The sequence below is a fragment of the Phyllostomus discolor genome, chromosome 7 (genome assembly GCF_004126475.2).
Source record: "Phyllostomus discolor isolate MPI-MPIP mPhyDis1 chromosome 7, mPhyDis1.pri.v3, whole genome shotgun sequence".
NCBI lineage: Eukaryota > Metazoa > Chordata > Mammalia > Chiroptera > Phyllostomidae > Phyllostomus > Phyllostomus discolor.
In genome coordinates, this window is record NC_040909.2 from 40,354,855 (window position 1) to 40,368,588 (window position 13,734).

Here is a 13,734-nt window from a genome sequence, read left to right on the forward strand (position 1 = left end):
CCATCTGTTTTTCCTGTCATTTCCATAGTCATTGATCTGAGGGGAATAGAAAGAACTAGAGGAGGAAGGAGATTCTATTTCTTGGGCTGCATCTCAGGAAATATGCTCTTATCACTTATCTTCCTAACCCCCCTTCTCAGCAGTCTGTCTATATCTCTAGACACACATTGAGATAAGCATTTCTGAGCACAGAAAAGAGACCTCAGTAAAAGATAAGGGTCTGAGGATTTGTGGGGCACAGCCTGTGCAGAGAGGCCAAATAAAGAGCCATCCAAAGCCCAGCTAGAGAGACACAGCTCTATCTCAGCATTTCCCTCTGTAGAGATTTCCCAGGCCAGGCCCCTCCCAGGGTCCTGTCCTACTTTGGGCTTTGTTCTACTTTTCTGAAAGTAATTAAAAGCAAGAATTCAAGAGCCTGAGAGAACCATGGGGTTGGCAAGTCCAAACACCCAGGAAGAGCATACACATTCAGGGTCTTTATTCATCAGTACTTAAGAACCAAGAGTACATTCACCCAGAGACAAAGGGGTGAACTGCTTGGTCCACAAGAGGGATAAAAGCAGGACTGCTATATTAATGACCATGGTGTTTGAATGACTATTGTATTGCCACCTTTCTTCACTCTTTAAGGGATGTCCAGTGAAATGATAGCAGCCTCACAGGTGGCTAATTTCTGTCACATTCAGAATCTCTCAAATCAAATTCCTGGAGATATCCAGAATGATTTGTACATTTCAAAACTACTGAGCTATGCCTCCCACCAAAGAACCAGGAAAAAGGTCTGGTCTCACAGTACTCAGCCACCACCCCAAGAGCCCGGAAAAGACAGCTTTTAGAAAAAAAAAATACCCACTTGATGGGAAACAGAGGGAACAACAATATGTTACAATCTACAATGAAATATCCAGTGAAACAATCTACAATGAAAAAGTTCTCTCTACAAAAGAATTCAGGCTCTAAAGATTATATACTATATGATTTCATTTACAGAAAGTCCATAATTAGATAAAAGTTTCCATGGTGTTATGAGTCAAGAGATGCTTGCCCCTGTGTAGGAAGGAGGCAATAATTATCGGAAGCAGCACAAGAAGGGCTTCGGGGATGCCTGAAAACATTTTATTTTTATCTGTTTGCTGGGTATGTGAGTGTGTTCAATTTGTGATCATTACAGTTGCATGTTTAAGGATTTGTGTGATTTTCTACATGTCTTTTATACATGTGATAACAAATCACTCTTTATAGAAAGTGGTTTATACTCGCTGCTGCCTGCTTACAGAATCTCATCCATGTACACTGTGCCAGAGAATTTTTAAAAAGAACAAACCCATAAGCCTATTTTCTCACCTTCAAATCGGTTTTTCATGGTTTTAAAATTCAATAAGAAGTTGTTTTTTCCCTCCCAGGCTGAACATCACTGAATTTCAGGGCCTAATCAAGTCTTTTTCTGCACTTGGCCAATCTCTGGATGGACCAAACATTGGCTGTGGTCCCACAGAGAGATCAAGAAAGTAATCCTTAAGCCCACAGGTCAGAGGCAGAGGAGAGCAGAGGCGTGGGGAGTGCAGGCCTGTGGCAGCTTCGCCCCGATTACACAGAGTTGCTGGTGGGGGACCCTGTGATTCTCCGCCCAAGGACTATCGCTTTCCTGCTACAACTCATTCCTCAAGGGCCAATTAATAAACACTCTCCTCTGGGTAACTGAGGAAAACGAGCCCAGGGAACGTCGCTGGTCATTCTTTGTACACAAAGCATACAAAGGGATTGACTGAGTTCCTCTCCAACAGGAAACCATTAGTCTCACAGAGCCAGGAAGAGGAGGAGGGAAGTGCTGAGTCTGCAAATGGGCACTGCAATACAGCTCAGTGTTTTTATAGAAATGATGTTCTTCTAATCAAAACACAGTTGCATAAATGGACTCACTCCACTTAAAAAAAAAAAGAAATTTAAAGCCTATAAATAGAGACCACACAACCCTGATTAATAACTGTAAAGTTCTTTCTCCACTTTCTTTTTTAGAACATAGCTAAAAATAAAGGCTTGAAGCTTGAAATAATGTAAGCAAGTAATCCCACACACGCACTAGGCTTTCCCCATATATGGCTGTGTTATTCTTCAGTCTTTGAAAAGACTAGATGAAGAGATGGCCAACAACCAAAACAATCTTTCAGACATTTGAAAACCAGGAGAAAGAACTAGACGAGTTGATGAATAACAAACAATTGCGAGGCTCAATGAGGGTAAATAACACTGAGAGGGATTAGTTGCCATAGCACTTTAAAAACATGCGCATGCACTCTGACACTGGACCTCTTCCATTCAGAGGCTATTTTGCCCTCTGGTCTCAGCACTGAGAAGACTACAACTGCAGTACTTTAACATAAAGGACATAAAAAAGGAAACCAGTGCAGGGCATGACTGAAAATTTAATTAAGGCCCTTCTCTGTGTGAAATCTGTAACAGAGATGAGGGCACATTTCAAGGTCAGAGGAAAGGGGAGGAGACTAAAAAAAAGAAGAGGGTGGGAGACAGAATGAGACAGGATAGTGTGACCAGCAGAGTTGGCTCTGGAGGACCACTTCCTTAGGACAGAGGGCTATTACAGTGCCTGTTGGGTTCTACTCAAAATGTCTCTGTAGAAAAGATGAACACATTCATGTCAAATAAATGTCACCTTTGTGAGGCAGGCTAAAAGGTCATATTGCACAGTGTTTCATGGATTACAAAGCCTCTTTACAGACATAACCCTGGACACAAGGTAAAGCACCTGCTTTTACTGACAGGGAACTGAGGCTCTGGGATGGTAAGGGACCTGGCACAGGTCCATGGAGGGTAACACAGTGCCAGAGGGCTGAAGCTAACTCTTCCAACATGCAGGCCAGGGCTCTTTCCACTCCCCAAATCTTAGAAAGAGCACTGGTCAGAGTGCCAAGTTTAGGCCTAGATGGCAGCTTGTCCACTATCTCACTCTGTGGCCACGGACAAGTCATTCCCCTGCTTCAGACTCTCATCTCTAACTGGAAAATGACAGGACTGTCACAGATGACAGGAGGCAGGCTGAGGGGAGGCAGGGACAGACAGATGTGAACTGAGAGAGTCATCCTGCTCCCTGCACTCATCTGTGAGTCTGTCATCCCAAATTCCCAGACAGGACTCTCAGGCACTATCACTGCTTCATGCATGAAGACAGCCTGCCTGTTACAGACTGACATGTATGCATGAAATCCATAGAAATGATTTCTAAAATGTAAGACTGCAAAAGATCTTCATTCCTCAAAAAAAAAAAATAGAATAAGAGAATTACTGCAGAGGTAAGATGAATTCTAAATTTTCATTCCACTACTATTTTTCTTTTTCCCTCTCAATGGAAATAACCTTCCTTAGGATGTTTCAGATTCTTTTCCTGAAAAGGCACCCCACTTTTTGGTGATGCAGCATACTTCTAATGGTTTTCCCAGGCATGCCTATAAAGACTTTGTATTTGGCTAGGGAGTCAGTAATAACAAACTACAGCAACCAACATAGCGGGCATAGTTACTAAGGGGCTGTGACAGGCACTCACTGTCGGTGAGCTCTTTCTATATCATCCCTTATCTCTGCAATTCGGTCGGTATTCTTGTCTCCGTTTCATAGATAAGAAAACTAAGGCTTACAGAAGTTTAGTGACTTGACCGAGGAAGGCCATTTAATAACTGCAGGGCTGGGATTTAAACTCTGTCTGGCTGACTCCTAAGCCTGTTCTTTCTTTTTCTCCTCCATTATAAGATCTCTAGTCAATATGCTAAATGCATCAAAGACTCTGGGTAATGCTGCTTGTTCACAATTTCTTCTCGTTGCCATCCTGCAGAATGGGATACCTTCCTAGTGATCATAAACACTCCCACTGGAATTTCAGGGAGCCTGGAGGGTAGGTAGGGTGGAGAAGAGGTGGGCTGAGCTGATGGTGTTTAAAGTGACCCCAAATGCTTTTCCCCTGAACCACTGGGATCAGGTCCAGAATTGTGATTTCATTTCCAAATCACTAACCTGGTGAGGCACAAGCCCAAGAGAGGTTGGAGGCTCATTCATGCGGTCATCACTGCTGCTGGCAATGGCATAGCCCCTGGGAAAAGGAAATAATTAGAGCAGGTCATTTAATAAAAGTTTATGTTTAACATATGTGAGAGTGATCTGGAGGCAGTCCCTGTAAGATTTACAAGGATAACCAGAACACCCCTTGCTGAGCAGCATATAACTGATTTCCCTTGTAGGGAAGGTAGAAGAATCCCCCCAAAATGCTTGAGTTTTGGAGTCAGAAAGACCAGAGCTTGCCACCATAGGCAGGTTGCTTAACTTCTCTGTGTTTCAGGTCCACCATCTACAAAACAGAAATAAAATGGCTGTGAGAAATAAATGAGGAATAAGTTAGATAAATTGCCAAGTGCAACACTGAGTACTGATAACTCACTTATCTTGAGACAGTCTTATAAAATACTATAGCACATTTTCACACTGCAATTTGAAATGGAAAACTTTCCAACCATAACTTCTTGAGGTGATGTAAATGCTACCAAAATGGAGGAAGGAGAAAGGAGAGTGAGGAAGTAATTGGGCAGGAGAATGACTACATTCCTCTAAGAACAATGGTGAGGTAGCTGCGTAAGGCACAGAAGACATGAGACGCAGGACCTGGTTTCAGCCTACAACCAGTGAAAACACGCAGACAGAGGAATCAGTGTCAGGAAATAAAAAATTAGCTCTCCAAGCTGGTAGTCCCTGTTAGGAGGCCACACTGAACTTAGATGGAACAGATAGCTAAGGAAAATGAGAGAGATGAGTAAAAGACAAAAAAAAAGCTGCTTATTTTCATTTAATTCTGGAGTATATTTACTAGTTACATATGATACTGACATAGTACAGAGGCCATCTTTTTTACATCTCTATGTAGAAAAACGGAAACACACAATGAATACAATAGTCACGTTAATTTCTGTGAATTGGAAAATAAATCTTTCTAAAATCTTATCCTCCCTGGCCTGTATTACAAACAGCATGGCAGTGATTAAAAATAAAGTTTGGCCCTAGCTGGTGTGGCTCAGTTAGATGGAGCATCGTCTTATACAACAAAAAGTTGGGGGTTCAATTCCCAGTCAAGGCACATATGAGGTTGCAGGTTCAATCCCTACTTAGGATGCATATGGGAGTTAACCAATCTATGTTTCTCTCTCACATTAATGTTTCTCTTTCTCTCCCTTCCTCTCTCTTTAAAATCAATAAACATTAAAAAAAATTGTTGCCTTGAAAAAAAAAGTTTGGAGTTAAGTTGACTGAGCTATGTCCCAGCTTTACCACTTATCAGTTACATGAATTTCAGCAACATATCCTGTCTGTGCTTCAATTTCCCCATAAAAATGGGACTAATAATAGATGTTCCCTAACAAGTTTGTTATGAGGATTAAATGACCTCATATTTGTAAAGTGCTTAGAACAGTGCCTAGCACAAAGTAAGCATTATGTGTTTGAAAAACAAAATAAATTACAGTATATTTGTCATATGGTTAGTTGTAAAAATTTGTTTGACCTCAGTCTGTCTTCTCCACATGACATTTGACAGCATAGTCCCAGGCAGACAGTGAGAGAATCTTTTTTCTTGTTCTTTTCTCTTTGTTTTGTTGCCTTTCCTTTATTTTTCTCTCCCCTCCTTCTCTTTTTTAAATTACTGATTCTATTTTTAAAATTATTTTCATTTTTGTCTCACTTCTATTTATTATAAGATGAATTAATTCTGTTGTAAGTCATAAAGTAAGATCTCCCCTTGCTTGGAGAAAGTAGGGGTCAGGATCACAATTGTGCTAATTTTTGTACCTTTAATATAATGACCTTTAATATAATGTATATACAATGTGTAAAATATACAGACTAAAAGGCCCAAGGTCAAGCTGAAACAAAGAATACCAGCCTAACATTTCTTTCCTCTCACATGCACACCTAGTTACACCATAAGTGCTCAATACATTAAAAGAGACATTTTTAATTGGTATTTTTTTAAAGATTTTATTTATGTATTTTTAGAGAGGGAAGGGAGGGAGGGGGAGAGAGAGAAAGAGAGAGAGACATCAATGTGTGGTTGCTGGGGGTTATGGCCTGCAACCCAGGAATGTACCCTGGCTGGGAATCGAACCTGGGACACTTTGGTTCCCAGTCTGCGCTCAATCCACTGAGCTATGCCAGCCAGGTAATTGGTATTTTTAAAAGTGGCATTGTGGACTAGGTAGTCAGGACCAACCCTCCCATTGAGAACAAACAGAAAAAACGAAGTAAAAAACCTTTTATCTGAAAGTATCACAGAGCTACCAAGGTAAGGAAGAATTGCAGAGCCAAGATCTGTGAAACAAGAGAAGCCCATTGAGGTAAACGAGGTATTTGCAAAAGAAACTTTCTCCTAGAAAGTGACTGCCAGCCTCCAAAAGTAGTAGGCATAGGATCAGAAGCTGAACAGTGATTCTGACAGACTCATGGGGCTGGAGGGGAAAACTACAGTTTGAGGGCTGCCAAGAAAGAGAAAGTATAGAAATATCCCAGGCTTTGAGCTGGGGCTACAACCTCAGAGCAAAGGTGAATCAGAAATAGACAAATCCTAATTGTGTTTCAGGTGTTCTGGAACTGATAGTCCACTTGTCCTGGCAGTTTGCCAGAAAGAAATGTAAATCACATCATATCTATATCTATAATTTTTCATATATAACATCAGTACTCAATCAAAAATAACCAAGCAGACTCAAGGAATTGAAGAAATTTAAATGCTAATTGGACATGTGATAATATTAAGAAATTGCCTTTAATTTTATGTAAAAATTAGACACACAAACTGAAAAGACACATTTTTCTGAATGAAATGCTACGCCTTAGATTTGCTTTAAAATTAGCCAGTGGGGGGAAGAAAAAAATGTGGATAGCAGTACAGATAAATAATTACTAGCCATGTATTGTTGAAGCTGGGTGATATACACAACAAGGTTTATTACTTTATGTACATATCTTCTTTCATATGTTTGATTTTCCATAGTAAGAAGGTATTTTTTAAGTGTATTTCATTGATTTTGCTACTACAGTTGTCCCAATATTTTATCCCCTTTATCCTCCTCCGACCTGCATCCCCCTCCCACCAGCATTCCCCCCACACTTAGTTCATGTCCATGGGTCATATATACAAGTTCTTTGGCTTCTCCATTTCCTATACTATTCTTAACCTCCCCCTGTCTATTTTGTGCCCACATGCTTCTTATTCCCTGTACCGACTCCCCCTTCTCCTCCTCCCTCTCCCCACTGATAACCCTCCCTGTGATCTCCATTTCTGTGATTCTCTTATTGTTCTATTTGTTTACTTAGTTGTTTTTTTTTAGGTTCAGTTGTTGATAGTTCTGAATTTGTTGTCATTTTACTATTCACAGTTTTTGAACTTCTATTTCTTAAATAAGTCCCTTTAACTTTTCATATAATAAGGGAGATGAACTCCTTTAACTTTACCTTATCTGGGAAGCACTTTTCTGCCCTTCCATTCTAAATCAGAGCTTTGCCGGATAGAGTAATCTTGGTTGTAGGTCCTTACCTTTCATGACTTCGAATACTTCTTTCCAGCTCCTTCTTGCCTAAAAGGTTTCTTCTGAGAAATCAGCTGATAGCCTTATGGGAACTCTTTGTAGGTAACTCTCTCCTTTCCTCTTGCTGCTTTTAAGATTCTCTCCTCATCTTTCATCTTGGGTAACTTAATTATGATGTGTCTTGGTGTGTGCTTCCTTGGGTCCAATTTCTTTGGGACTTTCTGGGCTTCCTGGACTTCCTGGAAGTCTATTTCCTTTGCCAGACTGGGGAAATCTTCCTTCATTATTTTTTCAAATAAGTTTTCACTTTCTTGTTTTTCTTCTTCTCCTTCTTGTACCCCTATGATTCAGATGTTGGAACATTTAAAGTTGTCCTGGAGGTTCCTAAGCCTCTTCTCATTTTCTGGAATTCTTGTTTCTTCATTCTGTTTTGGTTGGATGTTTACTTCTTCTTTTTGTTTCAAATCATTGGTTTGAGTCCCAGTTTCCTTCCCTTCACTGTTCGTTCCCTGTATATTTTTTCTTTATTTCACTTTGTATAGCCTTCATTTTGTCCTTCATTTTGTGACTGAGCTCAATCATTTCTGTGAGCATCCTGATTACCAGTGTTTTGAATTCTGCATCTGATAGGTTGTCTTTCTCCTCATTGTTTAGTTCTTTTTCTGGAGTTTTGATCTGTTCTTTCATTTGGGCCATATTTTTTTGCCTCGGCTCACCTGTTATGTTGTAAGGGATGGAATCTTAAGTATTCACCGGGGCGGGGTGGGGGGGGTGGCAATCCTCTTTGCTGTGTTGTGGCTCTGTCAATCTGGATAAATGTTTGTTTAACTCCTTAGATGTAATATTTCCATGCAATCTGAGTATCTCTGGCAGTTCTGGTTGTTTTTTTTGTTTTTTAAATTGGTTGTTATCCTTCTCTGGGTTGTAATTGGTTAAATTGGTTATGTTTTAATTTGGTAAAAAACTAAAACACCCAGTTTATGAGGAGACAATATACAAACAAAATCCAACAACAATAGACAATAGAAAAGGGCCCATAGGAGATCCAGATAAGAGAGCTATCTGATAAGAACTTAAAAGAAAAACATGGTTAACTGTTATTAAGGAATAAAAAGACCAAACTCACAATTTCAGCAAAGAACAGGACATATGTGATATAAGATAAAATGGAAAGTCTAGAACTAAAACATTTAATAATGAAATTAAAAACCAATGGATGGTTTTAACACATATTAGAAACAGAAAAAGAGAATTAGTAAATTGGAAGATAAGTCAGATCAAAGCAAAGAGAGATGACATGATGGAAAATACAGAAGAGAATTGGTTGATTATAATTGACATGCAATTAGAGACTCAAAAGGAAAGGAGCAGAAAAATATTTTAACAGATAATGGCTGATAATTATCCACACAGATGAAAAACATCAAAACATGGATACAAGAAGCAATAGAGAACACAATCAGTATAAATACAGTAGGCATATAGTCCAATTTCTGAAATTCAATAACAGTGAAAAAATCTTAAAAGTGACTGGGGGGAGGGGAGGAGGAAGAAAAACAAAGTATATCAAAGGAGCAGCAATGAAACAAACACCTAATTCCCCAGGGAAGATAAAGGCAGTCAGAGACAATAGGACCACAGTCTAAATATGTTGAAAGAAAATTACCTCCAGTCTAGAATTCTATACATAGCAAAAATATATTTCAAACCTAAAGATAAAACAGACATTTTCATACAAACAAAAACAAATATATTTGTCACTAGCATTTCTAAAGGAAATGATAAAAGGTATGCTTCAGGCAGAAGGAAAATATAGGAAGCTAGAAGATGGAGAAAGAAATGAAAAGTAACAAAGGAAAATGTTAGTAAAACTGAATGAATACCAACTATATAACAATAATAATATCTCCTGGGGCTTAAAATATATATACATAATTTTTTAAGAATGATTAGGCAGACATTCTCCACTTCCATTTTATCACAGTTTTATTCAGAGAGGCAATATACCCAGTCCAAGCAACTACATTTGTCAGTCTTCCTTAAAGCTAGGAGTGAAAGGTCATGTGATATAGAAGTTAGAGTCAATGGGTAAGTCTTCCAGCAAAGCTCTTTAAAAGACAGATAAGCCTCAGCTGAACACAGCTTTTATCTTTTGTTTATTCCTTTCTTCTTAACTGTAACACAGAAGCAATGTTGGAAGTAGAACAGTCATCTTTTGATCACAAGGTAACAAGCATAAGGAAGAAAGCTAAGAGTGGCTGAGTGAATGACAAAGAAGGAACTTGAGTCCCTGATGGCATAACGGAACCTTGGTACCAGCCCTGGACTGCCTGCCTCTGAGCTTCTTGATGCATAAGAAAAATAAAGCCCTGCTTGGCTTAGTAACTGAAGATGGATTTCTGTAACATGCAGCCATATGCAATTTCTATCATATGTGATTCAGGTGTTGCCTTATACATGTTCAGGGTGAAGGCGATAAAACTTACTAACAGAATAAGAGCATGAAGGTCCTAAGGCTCCCATCAAAATTTTTATTCTTCTGTATCATCTATCACCAGGTTGAACTAGGAGACTTCAATTCCAAAAGGATGCCGAGATGTAGCCCCAAAGATTGCATGACAAGTTCTTCTAGGCCAAAGAATCATACCACATTTTTTAGCCCTATTTTTTTTTAGGACAGAAAGAGCAACACAATTCTCAGAAGAGTGAGGCTGCGAAAAGGCAAAAGGAGGTACAAAAGCTTTCTTTGTTTAAATACCCATCTCTAAACAACAAACATACCCTTCTGGATGTTGTAAAACAGAAACCATCAATTCCACTGCCAGGGCTCCTGCAATCATGGCCAGTCCTGGACGACTCACGGTGCACTGCTGGTCCAAGGTCCGGTCTTTGGTTGACTACAGAGAGAAAATCATTGACATGTGCTCAAAGGTCTATCCCACTCAACTCCAGCTGCATGAAGCAGGAAACTCCTCTATGATAAAGCTATACAGCATAACCAAATGCTCACTACCGGCAAAGCACATTCGGCCTCAAATAATACTATTATTATTATTTTTTTTTTGCAAGTTCCAAGAAAAATAAAATACATAATTTAGGTAACTAAATTAGGTATTCTGCCAAAAAGTGTTAGGAAGTATAAACAAATTGAAGATTCAGGGCTTAACTCTTTCATATATGGAATTGCATTGTGTGCCCTTTTAATTGACTCGATTCAACTCTGCTGTGCTTGGTTGTTGAGAGACAGAGACACAGAGAGGAATAATTGTTTGATTAGCACAAATGATTCTGTCCTGTCATTTGAATTGTGCTAATGGCACAGAGTGCTGGTGAGATGGGAGCAGTCCTCAGTCGCTAGGTGCCTCTCACAGTGTGAGCATCTTGTCATCCTGAGTGTGATCCCGGGCTTAAATACAAGGAAGTGTTTTGTTACAACATGGCTCCGATCATAGCTCAACCAAAGAAATTCTCATATTCTAACTCTGGGCAAGTTAAAAGGGGTTATAGGGGAAAATTTTGACTGAAATTTTTACCTTATGAACATAAGTGACTTTATTGCAATAGACCCTTAATTCTAGTTGTTAATAATGAAATAACAGGACCAGCTATGTATTAGAGCACCATAAGGGAGATCCTTGGTGTTATAAACCATCCTTCTTTGCATAAGAGAATGTTTGTCTTTTTTTCTTTATACTGGGAGGGCATAAAAGACAGTCATCCAACACAGGTATGAGTTATTAAGACATGTGTTTTAAAAGAAGTGAAAAATGGAGGGGAGGGTACAGAAAACACTTCTGCTTTTTTCCACTATGAGTGATTATCTGTTCTGATAAAAGACCATTCCTACAGACTCTGCCTGGTGTGGTGGCATTAACACTATAGTATCTTACATTTGAACAGTGTAGTGCTTGCTGTTCAGAGCACTTTCATGTTTGACCCACCTTGCACTGGGAGTAGTCAGGGAAAGTATTCTTCCTTCCCCTATGGGGTTAGCAGATAAAATACAGGATGCCCAGTTAAATTTCAATTTAAAATAAACAATGAATATCTTTTTAGTATGAGCAGATCTTGAATATTACATGAGACATACTACACTAAAATATTATTCATTACTTACCTGCAATTCAAAGTTAACAGGGAATCCTTTATTTTTTACCTGCTAAATCTGATCAACTTATGGGCCCCAGCCCCATTTTGCAGAAGCACAGATGGTCTAAGAGACTTATTTGAAATTACTGATGAGGCAGGGTCCAAGCCTGGACTGGAATCTGGGTCTTATTCCCCATTTAGTGCTTTTTTCACTAAGAGACACACAGGAGACGGTGCTGAGCGCTGCTAGAAACCAGTCCACCCTGCAGTTTCCTTGCTGAGCTTTACACAAAATGGTTTGTTGTTGCATTTCTATTGATGAACAGGAATAGCTATACATGGTTGATGGTGCCAATCAAAGCTCACAATGGGATAATGCCACTCCCCAAACTGAAGAATTCTTCTCTTCATTAAAAGACAATAATTAAATAGTCCTCAAGGAGAAGCCAAGTCTCTTTGCCCTCGTAGGCAAGAAAGCTGTAAGAAATATTTGGAACCACAAAGAAATTCACTTACATCTCCTGGGGCCACCACATCATTGCAGAAATAGCAGCCAAGTTTGTATCCAGGGATGTTGGCAAAAAGCGACGAGCCCAGGTCAGCAGGTGCCACAGGGTGGCTGGGACACAAGTCCCCAGCCCCATGATGCTTAGGTTTCTTCAGGCCATGTCTCATGACAACAAATGTGTCAAAGCCCAAGGCAGCATTGATGACCAGCTATGGGTTTCAAGAAATAAAAGAACAGAATTAAGAGACACTTAATATATTTTAAGCCATCGTTTATATTTGGTCAACTCTTAAATTTTATCCTGTAAGTATTTGAATATAAGTGTAACTAGACACTAGATGATAATGTTGGTGAAAGCTACACAATACTGGGGGCTTAGTAAGTACAAAAGACTTGACAAGTGATTAAAATAAATTATCTCCTTTAGTTTCACTTAAAACTCCTAAGAAACATTTCCTATTGAAAGATGAGGACATTGAAAGTCAGAGAGGTTTCTTCTATAACTTGTTCAAGTCACTTAGCTGGTAAGAGGTAGGGGTATAAAACCACATTTTGATATTTCTCAAGCCCATTTTTTCCACTGTTATGCTATAGTCTGTCATCTCTACATAGATTTTTCTGGTAACAACTTTATTGAGAGATAATTCACACACTATACAATTCACCTTTCTCACACATTTTTAAGAAGAGTTTTTTAAAATTTATACTATAAGAATTTCTCTTAGTTGTAATTTAGCTTATTCTCCCAAATTTTTGGTTATATAGAAAGTTAGAAAAATGAAGAAAAACCATACCAGAAAAGAAAACAAAGGTCACTCACAATCTTACAGCTCAGTTACTATCAATAATTTGGAGTATTTCTTCCTATTATTTTTTCCTTTTATCTGCTATTCCTCCCCATCCCTTTCTCCCTTTTTGCTTTCTCCCCCCTTGACAAACAGACATAGATATGAATGTTTATATATATTTATAAATGTAAAAATATATAATATTCTTACTGTGTATATATTTATATACAAATGCATACATAAATACAAATGTATATATATTTATTATATATCATAGCACACCATAACACATCATAATATATCATATAATATATTGTTATTAAAATGCACAATATAATAATAATATAATATTATTATACAATAATAAGCAAGGCAAATTTATATGTTATATAAAATATAAAACTTATTGTTTATATAACTTATAAGTTTAATATATAACAGATAATATATAACATATTATATATTGTTATAACATATTATATAATAATAATATAACACGATATATTATATTACATATATTATGAATATATTTTTATACACCTGTGTATATATTTATATGTTTATACCATATATATGATATATTTTACCTTGCTTATTTAATATAATGTGGCATTTTCCAAGTTATTAAAATTCATGGAAAACATTCTATGAATGGCTGCATTTTATTCCATCACATGTATAAGGTCTGTCCAGAAAGTATCCACCCATGCAATATGAAATATAGAGACACTTATTGAAGAAGATACAAGATACAAGAAATATTGTACATAGG

At 38.2% G+C, this 13,734-nt stretch overlaps 1 protein-coding gene across 3 annotated transcripts in view; it reads right to left on the reverse strand.

The window, feature by feature from the left end:
- The window catches only part of ATG7 (autophagy related 7), a 284,196-nt gene that overhangs the window by 179,637 nt on the left and 90,825 nt on the right, over positions 1-13,734 (reverse strand). For all 3 annotated transcript variants that reach the window (XM_028518253.2, XM_036030797.1, XM_036030796.1), the window contains exons 14-16: positions 12,183-12,383; positions 10,359-10,474; positions 4,024-4,099 (exon numbers count right to left, since the gene is read on the reverse strand). In XM_028518253.2, coding sequence (XP_028374054.1) covers positions 4,024-4,099; positions 10,359-10,474; positions 12,183-12,383 — 393 coding nt within the window. The remainder of the gene's footprint in view (positions 1-4,023; positions 4,100-10,358; positions 10,475-12,182; positions 12,384-13,734) is intronic.